A 20097-nucleotide genomic window follows, 5' to 3' on the forward strand; every position below is an offset into this window, starting at 1 on the left:
ATGTCAGGTGCCCTTTGGATCCAGTAACACAAAGGGGCACAGGAGGCAGAGGATCTGCAGAGTGGGGTGTGGATAGGAGTTCTGGCTTTGGCTAAGGACCCTCTGGTTTGGGGACAAGGTTCTGACAGATGCTCTGGGCTGCTGAGCCACATACACACAGGGTGTATTTTCTACCAACAGACACTTTTCCACTAAATAGACCATGAAGCACAGAGCCTGGAATGGCTGAGCCACAAAGGCAGGCCCCTCCAGAGACCAGCTCTGATATGTCCTTGGAGAAGAAGCTGAGCCAGGAGCTGTACTTGCAGACTGGAAACATTCATCACATAACCAAGGGCCCCCTCAGGAGGGTGAGATGCCAACAGCATTTGAGATGAGATACACTGGACTCCTGCTAATGAGCTTATTCCTCCTTCCACCATCTCAAAGAGCCAGCTCATCTGCCAGGATGCTTGGCTTGGGAGTAAGGGGGTGTGCATAGAGATGCAGGCCTCGGCCTGCTCTCCTAAGTCATTTCCTGAATTACAATATCAATGCAGGAGAAGGGAATCTGAGGGTCACTGAGTCCACTCCTCAGTTTTTGTGCCTGGCCTCAGACATCTCTGTGAAAGGACCTGGTCCCTCAAGTCTAGCTCTTTTACTTTTTTCAAGAGTCCTGGACAGCTCTATACAGGTCTCCTTCCTTTGACTGGGTCTATGTTTCTCCTGTGGTTAAAAGGGTGTAGAAAGAACCAGGCCGCCACACCCTGACCCTATGCGTGGTCTGGGGTTTGCTCTGGTCCCAGCTTCTAGGGAAAGTTCCAACTCCCTCCACCAAAGAACCATGACCAGAATTACAAATATACAGGGGATGGCCCTGGATCTGCAGTCAGTTCTTGACCTCAATCCAAGAACAGAATTGAATTCCCAGAATCCTGAGCTGAGACACTTTCCAGTGTGTGGAAAGGGTGACCAGAAAGGGAGCCAGGAGGACAAGTGTGGCCTATTCTGGTCCCTCTTGGGGCTCTGCCCATCATTCTGTGCTCAGCACATACAGCTCTCCACCACCTTTGCCCACCTCCCTCTAAAAATTCTTGTGCTGACTGGAAGCAGAATATTGGGGTTGGCACACATGGCCCAGTCAGCCCAGCCCCCAAGCTTCAGGACCATTGGCAGGCACAATCGGTGGGCTCCTGCACTGTGTAGGGCACCCAGGTGGCGTTGGCAGCACAGAAGAGCTGCACGGAGCGCCGCTGCAGTCCCACCTCCCGGCAGCACTTGCAGAAGCGAGCATAGGTGTTGATATTGTGGTTGTAGATGCTGGCAGAGGGGCACCTCCCATCGCAGGACACTAGGTTGACCTGGAGACAGGCAGGCCAGTGAGGCGGCCTGCAGAGTGCCTGCTTCCCAAACCCCCTTCATCCCCATCTTTGCCTATCCCCGCCCCCACCGCCATGCCGCAGTCACGCACAGGGGTGTTGCTCCTACAGTCATTCTTGCGGATGGTCATGCGGATGGTCACCTTCTTGCAGGAGCGCCCATCCTCCTTACCTGGGGGAACAGGGTGGGAGAGGCAGCTGTGGCCCAGATGGGTTCCCTGGGGGCAACAGGGTGGGCCAGCCTGGGGCAGTTAGTGTCATGCTTGAGGGTCCCACTTCCAGTTAGTGCCCATGCATTAGTGCCCCTCCCCGTGTTTTAACTCAGTGCCCTGGAAGGAAGTGGAGTGGGGGAAGGCAAAGGTAACATAGGGAGCAACCCTGGGTGTGTCTGCACCCCTTTCTGAGCTTCAATTTTCCTACTCTGAGAGGGCTTCTAGCCTTCCTTCAATTCTCTGAATGAATGGAAACCCCATTCATTAGCATCCAGTCCCTAGCAGAATGCTTCACATGACAGCTTCAATGGATTTCCATATCTGTCAAATGGAGCCAGGGATTTGCCCACCTCAAAGAGCTGTTGTAAGTATGGAAATTGATCAAGTGTGGGGTTTCTTCTGCTCTGAGCAGGCCTTTCACAACCAGTCATGTGATTTACTCTTGCCTTCAACATCCCTTCACTGAGACCTTTTCTGATCCTCCTTGGAACTGCGGCTCCCTCTGTCCCTCCACCCAGTCCTCTCTTCCTTCCCTTGTCTTATTTATATCCAGGGCACAATCACTGTCTTATCAGTGACACATATGCTGTTGAAGCATAAGTTAAAGAGCTTTCCCTTGCCTGGGCCCCTTACATACTCTGCCACCCTCAAAATATTCACTTTCACACCTCAATATAGATTTATCATTTTGTGTTCATTTCCTCAATGAAGATCCCCAAATTGCATAAGGTTCACGCCCCACACAACTCTGTGCCTCTGTTCTATGATCTATTTATTTGTTCTTTCTCTCCCACTAAAATGTCAGCTCCAGAAGGCCTTATTTATATGGTGCTTATGGCATTGAGCTGATGTTCAACAATCCACTGGACTCATGGACTTACTCTGTAAAAGCCTAGGAAGCCTCCCAGAAATGGGCCGGAATCCTATCCCCTGGCTACCAAGCCTCAGCACAGGGAGACATGAGAACCAAGGGCTGTCCTGGTCACAGCCCTCTGGGTACTGAACAGAGACTGACTTAAGTTACCAGCTGGAGAAAAGCGTGGCAGCACTGGGCACTGGTGGGCATTAGGTGAGACGGTGCTGCTCAAGCATTCCCATGCAAGCAGGGGATGCAGCTCACTACGCAGCATGCGCTGTGGGCAAGGAGCAGGGGCCTCCCCCTCCCTCGCCCCCGGAGCTTGGGGCCACCTAGCAGAGGGGATGCTGTTGTAAATAGCAGTGCGGCTGCCTGCCTCCAGTCCTGTGAGTTTCCAAGAGAAGTACCTGGGTGGCAGTGGGCACTAACCCGTGGAGGAGAGGCAGGGCTAATGGGGACCACGGGAAACAGAGTCCCCAGGGAACCTGGGGAGAGGGACATGGATTGCAGGTCAAATGGGGGCACATGGGACATTCAGGCAGCATGAGGTATGGGAGAGGGATCAGACAATGAGGCCCTGAGCCCAGTGTCCTTGTAGCATGTAGTATGAACATAAAAGAGCCCAAATTACAGCCCTCTGGGGACATGGTCTGATAATCCTAGGAGAAGGACAGGCACATGGGCAAAGGTCCTTAGGCTGATTGCTCTGTTCATGCCAGCAAGTTTGGGGCTATAGGCTCTGAATGTTCAGGGGCCCAGGAGCCAGGATAAAGATAGATATACAGAGCTGTCATTCTGACTTAGGGACCCTGGAAGCCTGAATCTCACTCAGGAGGCACGTCCATGACCAAGACTCCTGACCACAAAGGAGAATCCATACGGTGGACATCCGGGCTGGAAGTCTTGGCAGAGGCAGGAAGAGGCAGAATGACTGGTGAGCTACTGACCTACTAACTACAATGTCTCAATATCCCCTGTCTCCACAAAGAAGAAAAGGCCTTGAATTGGAATAAGGGCATGAGCATGGCCTCTGGCCACCTTCTTCTTCTTTTTTTTTTTTTTTTTTTTTGCCAGTGCCATGTGCTTCATGTCAAGGGGTGTCCCTTCTCCTACTCAGCTCTGAAGAGTTGCTATCATAGGTGCCAGTCCAGGCCCTCTGACCCCTGACATGACATTAGCACCCCTCACCCTTGGGCCTCCACCATGCTCACTCACATGTCCTACAGCATCCTTCCAAGGAAGGTACCACAGAGCCCCCAACCTGGAGGGAGAGAAAGGAAAGGGAGGGTGAAGAGCTTTGTTCCAGGACAGAAGGCAAGGTCCCAGCAATAGGCAAAAACAGTCAGTCTTGACTGACTGTTCCTTCTGTTCCTACCATGAATGTCCAGGCAGGAGTTCCAGGACTGGCGCAGGCCATGGGAGAGCCAGAGGGGCTAATCTGGCTGACTAGACAACCAGCACTAAGTGCCTGCAACCCCAGTGTGGCTGCAGCTTTGGAAAAATGGCGCAGAGCCTCCTTTCTTTCCTGAGGCAGCTCCCCTCATATTCCTCTACTGACTCTGTGCTGGGGAAGAGGAGGATTTGGGAACATCCCATCATTAGTGCTTCCCTGCACAGAGGGTCAGGGAGGAAGGATGCAGGGATGACCCACCTGGATTCTATCTCAGCCCTCAATAACTCATCCCTCTCCTCTAGACCTAGTTTCCCCATCTCTAAAATGGGGGCAACTATCCCTTATAGCCCTCCTCCTCTATTATGAGAGGGATAAAACAATGGATGGGACAGTTCTTAGAAAATAAGTGTGTGTGTGTGTGTGTGTGTGTGTGTGTGTGTGTATGGGAGTCTCAATATACACATATGATTTTGTGAATATGCAAGTATGTGTGCACATGTGTGATGCTGCAGGTATGAGAGTGCGCCTGTGTGTGTCTCTGTGTGTGTTTATGTATTAGTTCTCTAGGAAAGTATCAGAATCTTCAAATGTCCAGTGTTAATCTCAGGCACTTTAATAATTCAACAATAATCCCTAAAGTTCCAAGCATCCTTTTCCATGAGAAGTGTCCATGTTGACAGCTGTCTGTGCTAGGACTGGACACCTGTCAGCCCATCACAGGACTGGCCATGCACTGCTTGAGATGTGTCTGAGTATACCTGGAACATGTGACAATGTATGTTTGCATTCACTGATGTGTGGTCATGTGATTTGTCAGGATGTGGGATGTGAAGTAGTCAGAGAAAAAAATTGCATGGAGAGAAGTGGATTGGGGGTGGCAGTGCAAGCACAGGTTCCAGGGAACCCTGGTCCCACACTCCTGCACATGGGACTCCCACCCTGCCCCAACAGCCATCAGTGAAGCAGCCCATGCTTTGGCCTAGGCCATGCTGTAGGAGGAGGTGGACTGACCTTGGCGCACTCGGTCTCATTGAGTGGTGGGCAGCTGATGGGCGAGCGGACAAGCACGGCACCCAGGGGAGTGCTGCCACAGTGGTGACGAGTGCAGTCTGCGATCCAGGATGCCCCTGGCTGGAGGGCACAGAGGTGAGCAGTGGGGGCTTGTGGTCAGATGGTTGGCACAGGCCTGAGGACAGTACAGTCCAGGACCTGGCACTGCTCAGGACCCTGTCTGTACTGAGCCCTGGCATGGGAGCCAAAGAAGGTGCTGGTCCTAGTGTCCCTTTCTGAGACATCTGCCCAGGTTGGCTCAGGGGCTGCTTACCAAGAACAGGGAGGTGGTGCCATTGGGGAAGGTGAAGAGGCAGGACACATTCCTGCAGGAGCCACAGCAGGCCGCCAGGTCTCGGGGGTGCTCATACTCCTGGTTCTGCAGGCCAGAGTGGGATGGGATGGCATCAGCCAGGTTCCCGCCCACCTCTGCCTCCAGCCCTTCACTGTCTATTTGTCTCCAAGTGAGACCAGAGCCCCAGAAGGCCCCACTGTAGGTGCTCAGGAAGGGGAACTACCAGCCTCCTCCTCTCTCAGGCAGCCAGACAGTTCATCCTACTCTTTACCCTAAGACCCCTTATTGCCAGTGCCCATCAGCCATGGTGTCAGAGCATTTCCACCCTCCACCACCCGAGAGACATCATTCTGGTAATTAAAGTGCCAGTTCTGGTTCTAGACAGACTTCAATTTAAGTCCCAGTTCCTGTGAGACTTTTGACAACTGGTTAAACCTCCCTAAACCTTACTTTTCTCTTCTGAAAAATGGGAATAAATCTAATCCCTTTTGTTCAAATAATATTTACTTAGCCCTTACTAGAAGCCACTAGTAAGTACTCACTGTTGAAAGTACTGGGCATGTAGAAGGGCTCAGCAAATAGTAACACCACAAATAAATAAACCAAAAGGATAAATGTCAAATACCCATATTTTCCAGGACTTAAATTTGTCCCTTTGCTCTTGATAGTCCCCTCCTGGCCTCTCTCATCCTGCCTTTCTTTAGAGGTCTTGAAGGCTTCTCTGATACCCACTCTCTAGATTTGTTTGAAGGGCTCCTGGCAAGATTCTAGGCTCCCCCTGATTTCTGGAGAGCCTAGTATCTACCAGCCCATCCCTGCTGACCCCCATGCATCCGTGCTGCCCCCTACCGCCTCGCAGTGGACATCACACAGCACGGAGGTGGTGTTGATCTGATAGAAGCTGGTGAGGGGGTCGATCAGGTCCGTGCAGCGGGAGGTGTGGCACACGCCATCTGCCGAGAGCTCCACCACTGTCTGGCCAGGCTGCATCACCCCCAGCTCACGGCTGAGACACACGGGGGCCTTCACTGGGAGGGCAAGCAGTGTGATAAGTCATCCAGAGCCCAGCTTCCACACGACCTCCACCTGGCTGGCCCGCCCAGGCTCTAGCCACAGACCCCTTGCTCTGCTCACCGCACTCGTACTTGGCGCAGCCGCACACATTCTCCTCACTGTGCATGAACTCCTCATCAAGCTGGGACTTCTCCCACTGGATGGGGCAGAGGGGGTCAGCATCCTGGGTGCAGGCCCTGTCCCATCTTTAGGAACAGTCTGCCACCAGGGCCCCTCTTTGTGTCAATTGCCTCTGTAGTGGGCGGATGGGGCTGGCAGGCCTGGGGACCCTTGGCACCCTGGAAGCTCACTCACTCTCCCCATTCCCAAGCCTCCCTCTGAGGAGCATCCCCCCTGGCCTCCCTCCTTCATGGAGGGACTGTTCCTCTGCTGCTGGCCTGGTGTCCCTCTTGGCTCACACTACCTCCTATCTTTCTTCATCAGTTTCAGGAAGAAGAAAAATGGATGGAGATCAAAATAGGAGGAAATGTGTGCTAGAATGAGGCAAAGGTGCATGTGATCCAGAGAAGGACCTAAAGGTCACTTCACTTTTCTCAAGGTATTTTCACTGCCTTCTGTGGCAGGGCAGTCTGGTGGTTAAGGGCATGGCTCTGGCATCAATTCTTGATTCCAATCTTGGCTCTGTGGTTTACTAGCTTTGTGACTTTAACTTTGGCTCCCTTGTTTGTATAACAGATAATCACAGCATCAACCTCTTGGGGTTGTTGTTATAATCAGTATAATAATACACACAGAGGCCTGGGAAAGTTCCAGGCCTACCATAGCTTTCAATAAGCATAAGCCACCATCATGACTTTCATTGTCATCTTCATCATTGTTCCTGCCTTCATCATCTTCACCTTCCCCACCATCTGCTTCATCCTGACATCATTCCCACCATGACCACCACCATCAGCATCATCAACATAATTTATCCTCACCACAACTCTGAGTTATGATCATGCCCACCTTACAAAGGAGGGCACTGTACCCAGAAAGCCAGTGGCAGAGCTTGGGACAAGAACGATGACTTGCATCTCAGGGCTCTTTGTACTGGAGAAGTAGGGTCTCCAGGGGAGAGGAAAGAGGAAAGGAAAAACTGGCAGACCAGGGAGGGCGGGGAGGGGCAGGTCTCCATACCAGATGGCACCGGGGCACTGGGATTGTGTCACAGTCACACTCTGAAAAACAGGAGAGGTCAGGACCCACCTTCACCAGAGATGCCCAGGTAGAAGTTCCTGGAGCTCCCAGACCGCTCACTGCAGGTGCAGCCCCACCCCCTGCCTGGCAATGATACAGCTCCAGCTCCAGCACAGCCTAGGACCATGGAGTGAGGGGAAGAGGCTAAAATTTGTGCCTCCCTCCTTCCCTGCATAAGGGCTACTGATGCCTAGTTGGGAAGGTGGGCAGTGATGGATGCTGAGTGCCAAGCTCCTCACCAGGTACAGAGTGAGGTTAAATAGGCAGACAGACCACTCACAGGTTTCTTTTTATCCCTGGGATTCATCCCTCTTCCTATAGATGGGGCCTCTCTGAGAATAAACATGGCAACATAGAACTTCTGACTCTGCATATTCAAGCTGGCTTAACTTTGCCATCCCCAGCCTTTACCTGAGGGCAAGTCTGAACCATGCAAAGCTACTAACAAATTTAGAAGACATACTAACTCTGGCTTTGAGGACCCAGAGCTGCAGGTCAGGACAGCAGGGAAACACTCTCCAGGTTCCTCACTCATGTGACAAGACATTTTAAATACCCCCTATATGCCTATGGTTTTTTTGTGCTCTGAAGACAAAGCAATGAATAAAATAGACTGAAACTCTGCCTTCTTGAAGTTTGCATTCTAGTGAGGTCTGGAAAAGACAAGCAAGTCAGCCAGAGGCAAAATAGAGTTTCTCCACTCTTTTTAAAACAACATTTTTATATAAAGTTCACTGGTTTTCATTGCTGATCATTGATACTACCACCAGCCTTCCAGAGGAAGGGGAGGTGAATTTTAATACATAAGATGTATGCTATCAGGCAGCTGCAATAAAGATTTTTAAATGGGAAATATTTTTGGAATGGGGACTTTTTTCTTCTTCTTTTTTTCCTGGAAAGATATAGGAATGCTCAGCACTCAGGGAGTGATACAGAAGGTCCCTGTTGGGGCCTGGAGAAACTGACAGTGATGGGTTCCCTTTCCCGGACCCACTCCTCAGGAGGGGCCCTCAATCTCCACTTTGGGAAGGGTGTTCCTGACCTGGAACTTACCACAGGACTTGTAGGGGCAACAGCGGTCTGGGCTCCATACCTCGACCAGTGCAGTGCCCATGCCACATTGCACCTGGGGGCAGCGGAAGCTCTCACACACTGCCAGGGTGGAGAAGGGCAGGTAACACATCAATCAAGGACACCTTGGACTGTGAATACTCAGGATGCAACACTGGCCAAGAAGGGGGACAAGAACTCCCCTTCTGTCCCCACAATATCCTTTGACACACTCTGGAGTCTAGGGAAAGTCTGGCCTCCCAATGCCTCCCCATAGGGCTCCTTCAGGAGGCCCTGGTCCTGCTCCTGGAGGCACAGAAAGGTCCTGGAGTCCCTATCCACATGGCCCTCCATGCACCTGGCCAGGACTCACCACACTCGTACAGAGGGCAGCAGAGCTCCGTGGTGTTCCTGTGCACCGTGAGTGCTTCCCCTTCCTGACACTCAGGGATGGGATCTGGACAATTGCCACAGGCTGAGGGAGAAGAGGGGTCACTGCTGTCACAGAAGTCCCCCTCATGGAAGCTTGGTGCTGAGCAGGTTGCTAGAATGGGAGAGGGACACCTCAACAGCCCAGGTGTGGCAGGAGCTAAACTAAAAGCAACATTTCAGGGAACCGGTCCTGAGGTCAGAATCTGGATCTTCTCCCAATGTTTACCCAAAGTCTGACCCTGAACAAGCTCCAATTTCTTCATGCTCAGTAACCTAGGGGTAAAATGGCCCATTTTATTTTTGTCCCATACTACTTTCTGGACAGTGACTTTAGCTTTCTCCTCATGCCCCCATCACAGGAAGACCCTCAGCGTTCCTTCCAGCCATCATGACAGCAGAGGCAAGGAAGGGCTGACATCTGAGGGCACATCTACACACCGCAGAAGTAGGAGGTACAGCAGGAGTCCACCAGGCGGCCTGCGATCAAGGTCTGGTCCTGGCGGCAATTGGGGACCAGCTCCGCTTCACACAGATTGGGGTCACACTCTGGGGAAAGAATGTAGGTGCTGAGAGCAGACACTGGCTGTCCACACCTGGGCCTCCACCCCAGCTCTGACCTAATCTCTAGCCAGAACCTAGTCCCAGAGCTGTCCTCCCCTGACTCCCCTCAGGATGATTCCATTCTCCCCACCCCCAGACCTCTCACCACAGCTGTAGCTGGGGCAGCAGGAGTCCTCCTGGAAGTGGGTGACGAGTCGGTAGCCTGGACGGCAGGTGGGGGCCAGTCCCTCACACAGAGTCTGGTTACACACTGACCCAGGGGGCACAGGACCTGTTACTTAGAGGCTGGGACATCCCCATTGCACTCCAGCACTGACATACCCTGGACACCTGATCTTCTTACACCCCAAGTCCCCAGGTCTCCTCCTGAGAGGGGCCCCTGAGGGTCACACAAAGGCCCAGGACTTGGACAAAAGAGCAATAATCATTCATGGAGCTGTACCATGTGCCAAATGTGGCTCAAACCAGTATTAATACAATAATTAATTTTTGCAGTCAACTCAAAGTGACTATTAACTCTCATGTAACAGAAGAACAAACTGAGGCACAGCCAATGTTACATGAGTTGCCAGAAGTCACAGGCTACAAGGTGGTGGAAGAAGAGCTCACAGGTGTCTGACCTAGGGCCAATGTCTTTAAATTAACCACCATCTCATACCCACCCAAACCTCAGCTCCTGCCTGCCCCCACCCCTGGCATGGTTCTCCACTCCTCCCAGCTCACCCCACACAAGATGCTTCAATTTTTTCAGGCCTCACCCATCAGGTTTGCCAGGCAGGGCTGGAGTCATTTAACTGTCTTATAGTTGAGGGCCAGGGAAGTAAAGGCTGGGACTCACCACAGACAGTCCCCAGGCAGCAGGGGTCCTCAGTGGGCAGGAGTAGGGCCTCTTCCCCAAAGCGTGGGCAGCTTTCAGGCTGGGGGCGAGGACATTCCAGGTCCACTGGTATGATGGTGTCTGGGGCTTGACACCGGTGCTGGCAGCAGCCGCTGAGGGAGCTGTTCCAGGTCTCCCCCAGGGCCCGCGGCACCCCCATGCTGTCGGTGCATGCTGCAGTGGAGGCATGTTGGGGCACAGAGGATTGAGGAAGAGAGAAGACCCAGACTGTCCCAGGCTAGACCCTCCCTGCCATATTGACCATTCCAGAGCAGAACTGAAAGGACACAGAGGGACCCCAGTTATGAGGAGCTATGAGGAGCTGAGGCCAGCCTGGGAGGGCCTGCACAGGGAGGGAAGGAACCTACCACACTTGTCCTCAGGGATGCAGAGCGCAGAGTGGCGCCGGTGCAGAATGGTGCCCTCAGAACAGACGCAGCCCTCACCCAGTACCTGGCACTGCTCAGGGTCCAGTGGACCCAGCATCCCATCCTGGCATGACTTGGGGGGCTCACAGGCTGCCACACAAGCTTGGTAGGTAGAATCACTGGAGCACAGGAAGGCTACAGGGGCAAAGTGGGTACCAGGACTAGTTCAGACCCTATGTAGGGCTCCCCACTGACAGCCAAAGAGCAGGAAGTGGTGAGAAGAGGGCTCAGAGCACTGAGAGTACCTAAGTCAAGGGGCTTGGTGTGAGACCTCCTTCCTCTCCATCAGAAGTCAGCAAAGTACAGCCCACAGCCCAAATCCTGCCTGTGAAGTTGTACTGGAATGTAGCCATGGCATTTCTTGCACAATTCTTTCATATATTATATATCATCTGTGGCTCTTTTTGTAATATTGTCCTTGTACTAGAGAATATATGGCCCACAAAGCCTCAAATATTTGCTATCTGCCCTTTTAAGAAAAAGTTTGCTAAGCCCTCACTCTAGATGACTGTTTTCACTGTTTGACTATAATATATAGATTTTACATCATGGTGCAGTCCACACAAGTGTGTTGGACAGTGGTCCTTGAGCCTGACTGCAAAAGAATCTTTTGGCAATTTTGAAAACACCATTACTGGGAACCTGTCCCTGACCAGCTAAATCTCTGACTGGAAACCCGAGCATTGATATTTTCAGAAGTTCCCTGTGTGACTAAAAAGGGTAGTTGGGATTGAGAATGGCTGATGTATTGAAACTAAAAATATTTTTCTAAAATAATATTTAATCTTCCTATATGCAATACAATCTAGTATTTTCTATTCTATTCTATTACACTTTTTAAAATGCTAGTGCTGGCCCCCAAGTTAACTTCATACCCTCCTGTGTTAGGATCCAAGGTTTGAAAAACTCTACAGTAGGTATTTATGTCTTTTCCTCTTTATCTGTCATTTTATAGGTATGGTCTTCCCTAACACTTTACAGGTATGAGCTGTACCCAACCTTTTTGTATGTGCTCGTGTTTAGAAATCAGATTGCTCTATCCCAGGCCATGCCTGCCTACTTACTATTGAATGGAGATTAGAAGGGGGTGGATCTTATTTCCAAAGTCAAGGAAGGAGGAAGAGACCAAAATAAAAAATTAGGGCAAGAGAACTAATATTTGCATGCTAGTAACCATGTGATGGGCATGTGTAGGGCACCCTGCACACATTATCTACTATCATCTTCAAGATGACGCTAGAAGGAAGCTATAATTATTATCCCCATTTTATATATGGGAAACTCAAATAAATTTAAAAATATATTAAAATAAAATAATTGCTTTTTGAATTTTAAATTTAATTTTTAAAAATTTATGATAATAAATTATAACAAAATAATTTTTATTGCTTAATATAAAATATAGATTGTTCATGAAATACTATTTATAATTTTATTAATTAATATAAATCAACAAATGAAGGAACAGCTAAATTTGGAAAAGCATAGACCTAAACATGGGTCTGGAAGCCTCTTTATACTCTTAACAGGTTGGGAACAAGAGTTCCAAAGGCAGAGATTCCCTGTTCCCCAACTCACGACAGTAGTCAGAGCGCCGCCACTCAATGCACACATGGAACTTGTGGCACATAGCCACGTATACGGTCAGTGCCACACAGGGTTGCTGCACATACTTGGTGTCCCGGATCCACAGCTCACAGAACGACTCTGGGGGAACCTGGGCATATGCATCAGGCAGTGCTGTCTACCTTAGTGCCCCAAATCCCAGGACCCAGCTCCTCCCAGCCATGCCCAGGGAAAAGAGTGTGCCTCTGCAAGTGGCTGCTGCCCCCTACCCCAGCCCAGGAGGTCTCCCCATGCTGAACTCAGCACATACAAAGCGGTGACAGGCGCTGAAGGTGCGGTTGGACACCATGCGAAGGCAGGGAGAGCAGTCTGCAGTGGCACAGCTGTCTGGGCGGAACCGGGTCTGGCCTTCTGAGGTCAAGGAGCTGGGCACCTGCCAGCTGTCCAGAAAGGGAGCAGGGTCCTCAGCCCTGCCCACCACAGAGCCATCCTTCAGGGTGAGGTCATTGGCTTCATCTCCATCACAGATCCCTGAAAGGGGCAGAATTATTCCAATAGTCACAAAAGCCACTACCCTCTGCCAAGTCCTCAGTTCTCACTCTGAAGGTTCACCATGACAATTCTTTGGAAAGTATTACTATTATCTCCATTTTATATATAAGGGAAATGAGGTACAAAGAAACTAGGAAAACTCTTGTGAAAGAAAATGTCTTTGTCCTAAGGAAATACACTCAAAGTATTTAGGGATAAAAGGAGAGAAGTCTTGAATCTGTTTCCAAATGGTTCAGAAAGTGCACACATGCATATGCACATGTGTATACACAAGTTGTATGTATGTACATATGTATATGCATGTATGTATACATGTATGTGTATATATATGGAGGGAGAAGCAAAAGCAAAAAAATATGAATAAGTAGTATGTCTGGGCAAAAAATAATGGGACTTCCTTATAATATTTTTTCAACTTCTAAGTCTGACATTGAAATACAAAGTTATCCGAAAGAATATGCTTTAGTGGAAACTGCTGGTTAATTGTAACACTGGTTACCTCTTCTTCGTCGAGCCAGTTAGCCTATTCTGCCCAGCCTCCCTTGTGGCTGGGTGAGACCATGTGACTGAGTCCCAGCCAATAGTATGTGAATAGAGGTGCAGGGCACCATTTCCAGACCTAGTCCACAGAAACTTCCCAAACACATTTCCTCTGTAGGGTTGGTAGCTTGTGCTAAAAATGGTAGAGCCACAAGATAGAAGGCATCTGGGCTTTGAGTAATCACTAATCATTTGGGAACTTCTGACTTCATCTCACACTCTAGCTCCAGACACATACTTCTCTGCCTGAAATGCTTTCTTAGACATGCTTTTTTCAAGGGCATCTCAGATGCACCCATTCATGACCTTCCCAATTCTACATAAGAGTTGCTGGTTTGCAGGTCTTTCTTTCACAAAAAGTGACAGGACTCATTTTCCTTTGGATTCTCACTTATCTCATCATTCCCCCGTTTGCCTAGTGGGATGCTCAGGATATTAGTTCAGATAAAATAGAGCTATAATCTAACTTTCTGCTCTGACATCTCCAACTACCAGTTTGGTGAATATGAAGCATAATTTGAGTCAAAGCTCTCAGATCTTATTAACAGTCTTAATGGACACATGTTAGGTCTTGATATTGAGTCACTGAGGGGTATCACAAAAGCATCCTTGGAAGAGTTGACCTGCTGACCACAGTGCTCTTTGCTAGGGACTAGCAGAGTATAAGGCAGAAATGGTGAGAAAAGAATGGTTGTGGTGGTACTGGTGGTGGTGGGGTGTGTGTGCACATGCACATGTGTGAGTGTAATGAAAGGTGTGTCAATGAGAATGGAAGCCCCATCAAACTGGGATTTTGTTTTGCTTACTGTTCTTTCCCCAGTGACTGGTACTTAGTAATTATGTGTGGCACAAAGGAAAAATTAGCATGGGGCTGATTCACAAGTACAAGAGCACGTGTAAGGGGCATTTTGAATGCAGGGGCATGAATATGAATGAACACAATGGGTGCAGGTGGAGGATGGCGGTTGGGAGTGAGTGTGTGTGTGTCCATGAGACCCATCATCATGATCACAGCAATCTGTCATGGAGTGGCCTTGCAAGGAGAAGAAGTACACATCTAGACTCTTCCTGTACCTCTTTTTCTTAGCCAAACACATCCAGTCCTTTAGAGTATGCTCTCTGTAATCATTCTATGGTCTAAAGAGCATTAGTTCTGCATGTTGTGGCAGCTCTGCCATATGCCCTTAGGCAACCACTTAACCTCCTTGAGCCCCCTTTCTTCTTTGGTTCAATGGGAATACTAAGGACCACCTCTTGGGGTTATTGTGTGAATGACCTGGAATAAGTGAGCTCAGAGTGTGGAAGTGCTTTGTGAAGGGTCGGGCACATGCAGACGGGAGGGATTATCTGGCATTAGGAGGCTGTCAGGGAAGCTGACAGACAATCCTGGCTGAAGACAACTGGCTAAGACCACAGCACTGCACCATCTCCCTGCTAGCAGCTTCAGCTTCAGAACACAAGACCTTATACCCTGCTGTCCTGGCAGCTCTGTTGGTCCCACCCCTGGCCTAGTAAACTGTCCAGACTCTCCTGGTCCAGAAGAACCTGAGTCTGGTTGTGATGGACTAAGGAAACACTCCCCTCCCCCAGCTGGGTCCCACCTCACCACACAGGCCACGGCCTTGGGCCTTGCTGGCTTTGCTGGCCTCCAGGATCATGAGTCCTGAGCTGTGGAGCCACTGGATCTGGATGTATAAAGGAGTCTGGATCATGTACATGTGTCCTGTATCCTGAATTCGGAACCCGTACCTGTTCACAGGTGGCCGCACAGTCTGTGAGTCCACAGTTATCTGGAGAAGTGAGGGATTCAGTGTGAGCACAAGTTGCCCATCTGTCCTTCCATCCATCCATCTGTCCATCCTTCCATCCATCTGTCTGTCCATCCTTCCATTCATCCGTCCATTCATCCATCCTTTCATCCATCCCTTCATGCATACATCTGTCCATCCATCATCTGACAGACATTTATTAGGCATCTCCTATGTGCCAGGCTCTGTTTCAGGCACACATAACCAAGACACAGACCAAGGTGGCATGGGAGAATTTTAGAAATACTTTTATGAGCAAAAACAATAAAATTAACAGTAGGCAGGCTACATCTTGATGTTTGCATAAATATAAATCCTGAATCATTCCAATCATTTTCTTTTTTCCTGATTCTGCTCAGATAATTTCTTCTGGAAAAATTTCCCTAAATCATCAGCCTGGATTAGACATTCCTATGGGGTCAGTCCATCTCTGGGATGGACCACTGAGACAAAAATTTATTTGTTTGCTAGTCAAGTTTCCCATGAGTTTCTTAAGGGAAGAAACTATGTCTGATTCTTTGAATTCCCAGAACCTACATCTGGACTTGACACATACTGGGGGCTTAATCAGTATTTGTTAAATATTCAACACACCCAGTTCTCACACTTTTAAATTCAAAGCTATGACCTCTGCTCTATATTAACAAGATTAAATTTGGATGTATCATGGGTTATTAGTTTTATGCTATAAAACTGAGAGAGGAAAAAGATTAAGATTATAAAATATTTATTATGACTTAACCTCCTTCTTTCAAGAATAAGCTGTTTTATTAATCACTTTGCAAATTACCTAGCACATGAAAAACTGTGTTGGCACAGAGGGAATCCCAATCCAGGAGTCAGAAAACTTGTAACTTTGGACAAGTCTATCTTTCCCATAGCCTGAGCCTTCCTAATTGTTCCAAGAAGGGCTTGGGCTCCATGATCCATGAACATTCTCCAAGTTCTGGGAGTGAATATCCATATTTGAAGCCAGAGATCCTTGTCTATGTTCACAGGACTCCAAGTGTAAGCAAGGACAACGAACAAAAGTTTCAAAGGTAAGGATTTGGACTTCCTCTTCCAACCCATACAGAGTAATAAAGTCTGGATTTACCCTCTTGCCTATATAACCCCCCCCCAAAAAAAAACTGACAAAATATATTAAAATATATTGAACAGTTGGCAGGACAATAGAGTAATTCCTGAAAAGGGGGAAACAAATGAGGTGAGCCCTATGATTGCCCATTGTTGCTCAGAGAGTTTCTAGGCCACGGTGTAAGGATAAAGCACCCAGGCAAAGCGTAGAAGTTACCCTGAGTTTACAAGAGTTGGAGGTTCATGGAGGCCAACAAAGCTAGAGTTTGCAGGGCAGATTACTTTAGAGAACAGAGCTGAAGAGAAAAAGTTTGTGCTCTGAAGCTTTGTAGAGTCCCCCCTGGCACTGTCCTGACTCTGTTCTGAATTTTCAGCTGAATATTGATCAGTACAGGTAAGAAAGCTACCTGAAACTAGCCTTGTTAAATTTAAAAGGGTTCAGGTTTTGACAAATTGCATTTTCTGAGTGGAGTTAAGTTAGAAATCAATAACAGAAAAGTTTCTGGAAAATCACAAAATATTTGGATACTAAATAAAACACTTATAAATAACTCATGGGTCAAATAAAAGTCAAAGGTATATTTATGTTGAACTATAAAAAAGTATGCTGAGGGGCTGGGGATGTGGCTCAAGCGATAGCGCGCTCGCCTGGCATGCGTGTGGCCCGGGTTCGATCCTCAGCACCACATACAAACAAAGATGTTGTGTCCGCTGAAAACTAAAAAAAAAAAAAAAAATTAAAAAAAAAGTATGCTGAACTAATAAAACTGAAAACAACATAATAAAACATGTACAATACAGCTAATCAGTACTTAAAGGATAAACTGTAGCACTTCAGACTTCTGAAAAAAGAAGAGAGGTCTCAAATCAATGACCTGGGCTCCTACCTTAATAAACTAGAAAAAAAAAAAAAAGACTAAATTAAACCCAGAGTAAGTAAAATAAATATTTGAGAAGAGCAGAAATCAATGAAATAAAAAACAAAAACTATAGAGAAAACCTATGAATCCATTCTTTGAGAAGAACAATAAATCCCTAGCCAGCTGGTCAGGGACCACCAAAGACACAATTATTAGTATCAATTTTGTGGGCGCCTCCTTCACCTCCTAACAACTACTATCTTTTGTCTCTGTGGTTTGTTTTTCCAAAATGTCATATAGATTGCACAAAGCATATGGTGAGATGCACCCACAATCAGGATGATGGAACTGTCCTATGACATGACTGTGATGGTAGCTATGAGACTTCAGATTGTATATTATTAAACAGAATGAATTTATGTGTGTAAATTATGCCTTAATTTTTAAGAATGAAGAAATAAAAAGACTAAGCAATGAAATTCAGGGAATATTTTCCATAAGCTTTCATTACATGATAAGCCCACTGTCCCTAGCCCTATTTATGAGAGCTCTAGTGTGATGACCTTGAGTTCAGAGATCAAGAGCAGATTCCTATAGGAAGGCTGCAGGTCTTTACACAGAAATGGGGGTAGAAATCATTACTCTGAGAATGGAGACATAGACCAGCCTGATAGGTAATCCTCTGCAGCTGGCACCCCTGATCACAGACCACACCCTCAAAGTGACCTTCCTGCTCCTCTGTACTTTAGTACTGTCCTACCTACATGTGCCTTGGAGGCTGGTATATAGTCAGTCCCTCTTGTGGGGAGGGAAACCCACTCAGGGTGGGCTGACCATGGGAGATTTAATTTCAAGCTTATGAAGCTTAGATTCAGGGATTCCTCACTTATATATCTCCTGAATTGTGCCCTATTAATGTGTTTACATGGCCATATGTTTTTATAAAAATTGCAAAAGTGAGATATTTTAACAGCAATTATTTAAGGCCACCGTGTCTTGCCATTTCATGGTCATCTTTTCACAATCCCTCCTGGTGCCCTTCCTCCCCGTCAATGGAGTGGGAACAACTATTCTAATTAAAATAACTTCTAGATATACCTAATTTTGCTGTAATAAAAGAGTCTCTTCCTGCTCCTTGCCCCCAATTAAGTAAGTCTCAAGGCCCCTCCACCCTTGGATACCCTGACCCTCTATGACTGCTGCCCTGCATGGAGCTCATGTCTTTGATACACTCACCTTCCTATTGAAGCGGTCAACTGTGATCTGATGGGCCAGGTGAGTCACATTTAGTACCACCAGGCAGAATGGGGGCCAGTTCAGATGTCCCTGCAGAGAGAACCCAGCCTCATCAACCCAAACCCCTGTTTCGAGTTTTGCTCAAAGTAAACAAGTACAGCAAGTGTGAGCATACTCGCAGGGATAAACAAGGTACACGAAATCTCACAGAACATTTCTGGTTGCACCTGACCTCATGAAAACCCAGCCAAAAATAAATAAAATAAAATAAATAAGAAAAAAGCTGCCTCCTTCCGCCTGGCTCATGGGGGCATCCTAGTAGGCAATCCTCTGCAGCTGGCATTCATGATCACAGACCACACCCTCAAAGTGACCTTCCTGCTCCTCTGTACTTTAGTACTGTCCTACATGTGCCTTGGAGGCTGGTATACTGAGAATGGTGCCAGCCCCAGAAGGGCCAAGAGTGGTGCTCTCCACTCAACTCTTTCCCATGGTCACTTGGGGAGCTATCCTGAGAGACCATTCCAAGAGATTCCTGGGAGACAGAGGAAGCTGCAGAAGAGGTGTTTTCACATCTGTCCTCACCTCTGGGACCCTTTGAAACCAGCTAATGAGCCAAGCACAGTGGTGCACACCTGAAATCCCAGCTACTCAGGAGACTGAAGCAGGGGGATTGCAAGTTCAAAACCAGCCTCAGCAACTTAGCAAGGCCTAAGCAATTTGGCAAGACCCTACCTCAAAATAAAAAATAAAAAGGGCTGGGGATGTGCCTCAGTGATAGAGCATCCCTGAGTTCAATTCCTGGTACAAACAAAACAAAACAATCAGCTCACTTCTCAATTGCCCCTCTAAATCTAGTTCAATTCTCAGGGTGTGTCAGGAAGGGAGGCAAGGCACAGTCACCAGGTTGGCACTTTTGCAGTCCAGGACATGGACACTGATCATTTCGTCTGGGCTCTGGCTGAGGATGTAGATGGCCTCCTTGAACAGGGCTATATGACTCCCATCGAAGGTCACGAAGCTCAGGTCAGGGAAGATTGAGCATCGACCTAGGGGCAAGGGCACAGGTAGGGCAGGAGAAAATAAACAGATGCCTCCAAGGCCAAGGCCACTTAGGAAGACAGGGCAGGTGCCTGGGCCCTTTCCTAGATTATTCAGAGGCCTTGGGGTCTGGAGAGTGCCTCAGATCAAGTGTCTCACAGAGATCAGAGGCTGTAAGGGTAGGAAATCTGCCAGGTCAGAAGGTCATACTGGTGAGAAGCCCATGGGAGAGGAGTCAGGGGAACACACAAATCAGGGGTAGAGGTCACATTGGGTAGGAGTACAAGAGGACACTGAGGTTTTGGCTGACCCATGACTCACAGGCACATTCCCAGAGGGGGCAGCAGCGGTCCCCGCCCACCCGCACTGCAAGGCCCAAGACCCCACAGCGAGGGGGTGCATCGCTCTGAGGACAGTGCTGGGACTGGTTCACACGAATCAGCTGGCCTTCTAGGCAGATGTGGCGGACGCAGTCCTGCTCTGCAATTGGCTGGGCACAGAGTGGAGAAACAGCATGAGTGCTCATCCCAGGGGCTACAGTCCCTCCTCTCCCCCCAAATCTGCTGGAACAATGCAGGTTTCTAATAGGGCGGGGGACTTTGAAGTAAAACTACTAGGAAATGGTGCCCTCACCCTCTACCAGTCTACCAAA

At 48.5% G+C, this 20097-nt stretch overlaps 1 protein-coding gene across 1 annotated transcript in view; it reads right to left on the reverse strand.

Annotated features, from left to right (window-relative positions):
* Positions 1–1139: 1139 nt before the first annotated feature.
* Positions 1140–20097, reverse strand: part of Otog (otogelin) — a 73246-nt gene continuing 54288 nt past the window's right edge. The window contains exons 37-56 of the mRNA XM_026399023.2: positions 19767–19935; positions 19308–19453; positions 18405–18494; positions 15030–15213; positions 12642–12862; positions 12344–12482; positions 10706–10900; positions 10299–10511; positions 9606–9710; positions 9338–9445; positions 8841–8942; positions 8471–8569; positions 7358–7398; positions 6299–6374; positions 6014–6192; positions 5144–5248; positions 4831–4950; positions 3642–3687; positions 1451–1530; positions 1140–1340 (exon numbers count right to left, since the gene is read on the reverse strand). Of these exons, the coding sequence (XP_026254808.2) occupies positions 1140–1340; positions 1451–1530; positions 3642–3687; positions 4831–4950; positions 5144–5248; positions 6014–6192; positions 6299–6374; positions 7358–7398; positions 8471–8569; positions 8841–8942; positions 9338–9445; positions 9606–9710; positions 10299–10511; positions 10706–10900; positions 12344–12482; positions 12642–12862; positions 15030–15213; positions 18405–18494; positions 19308–19453; positions 19767–19935 (2619 nt within the window). The remainder of the gene's footprint in view (positions 1341–1450; positions 1531–3641; positions 3688–4830; positions 4951–5143; positions 5249–6013; positions 6193–6298; positions 6375–7357; positions 7399–8470; positions 8570–8840; positions 8943–9337; positions 9446–9605; positions 9711–10298; positions 10512–10705; positions 10901–12343; positions 12483–12641; positions 12863–15029; positions 15214–18404; positions 18495–19307; positions 19454–19766; positions 19936–20097) is intronic.

This window comes from Urocitellus parryii, chromosome 4 (assembly GCF_045843805.1).
Source record: "Urocitellus parryii isolate mUroPar1 chromosome 4, mUroPar1.hap1, whole genome shotgun sequence".
NCBI classification, from domain to species: domain Eukaryota; kingdom Metazoa; phylum Chordata; class Mammalia; order Rodentia; family Sciuridae; genus Urocitellus; species Urocitellus parryii.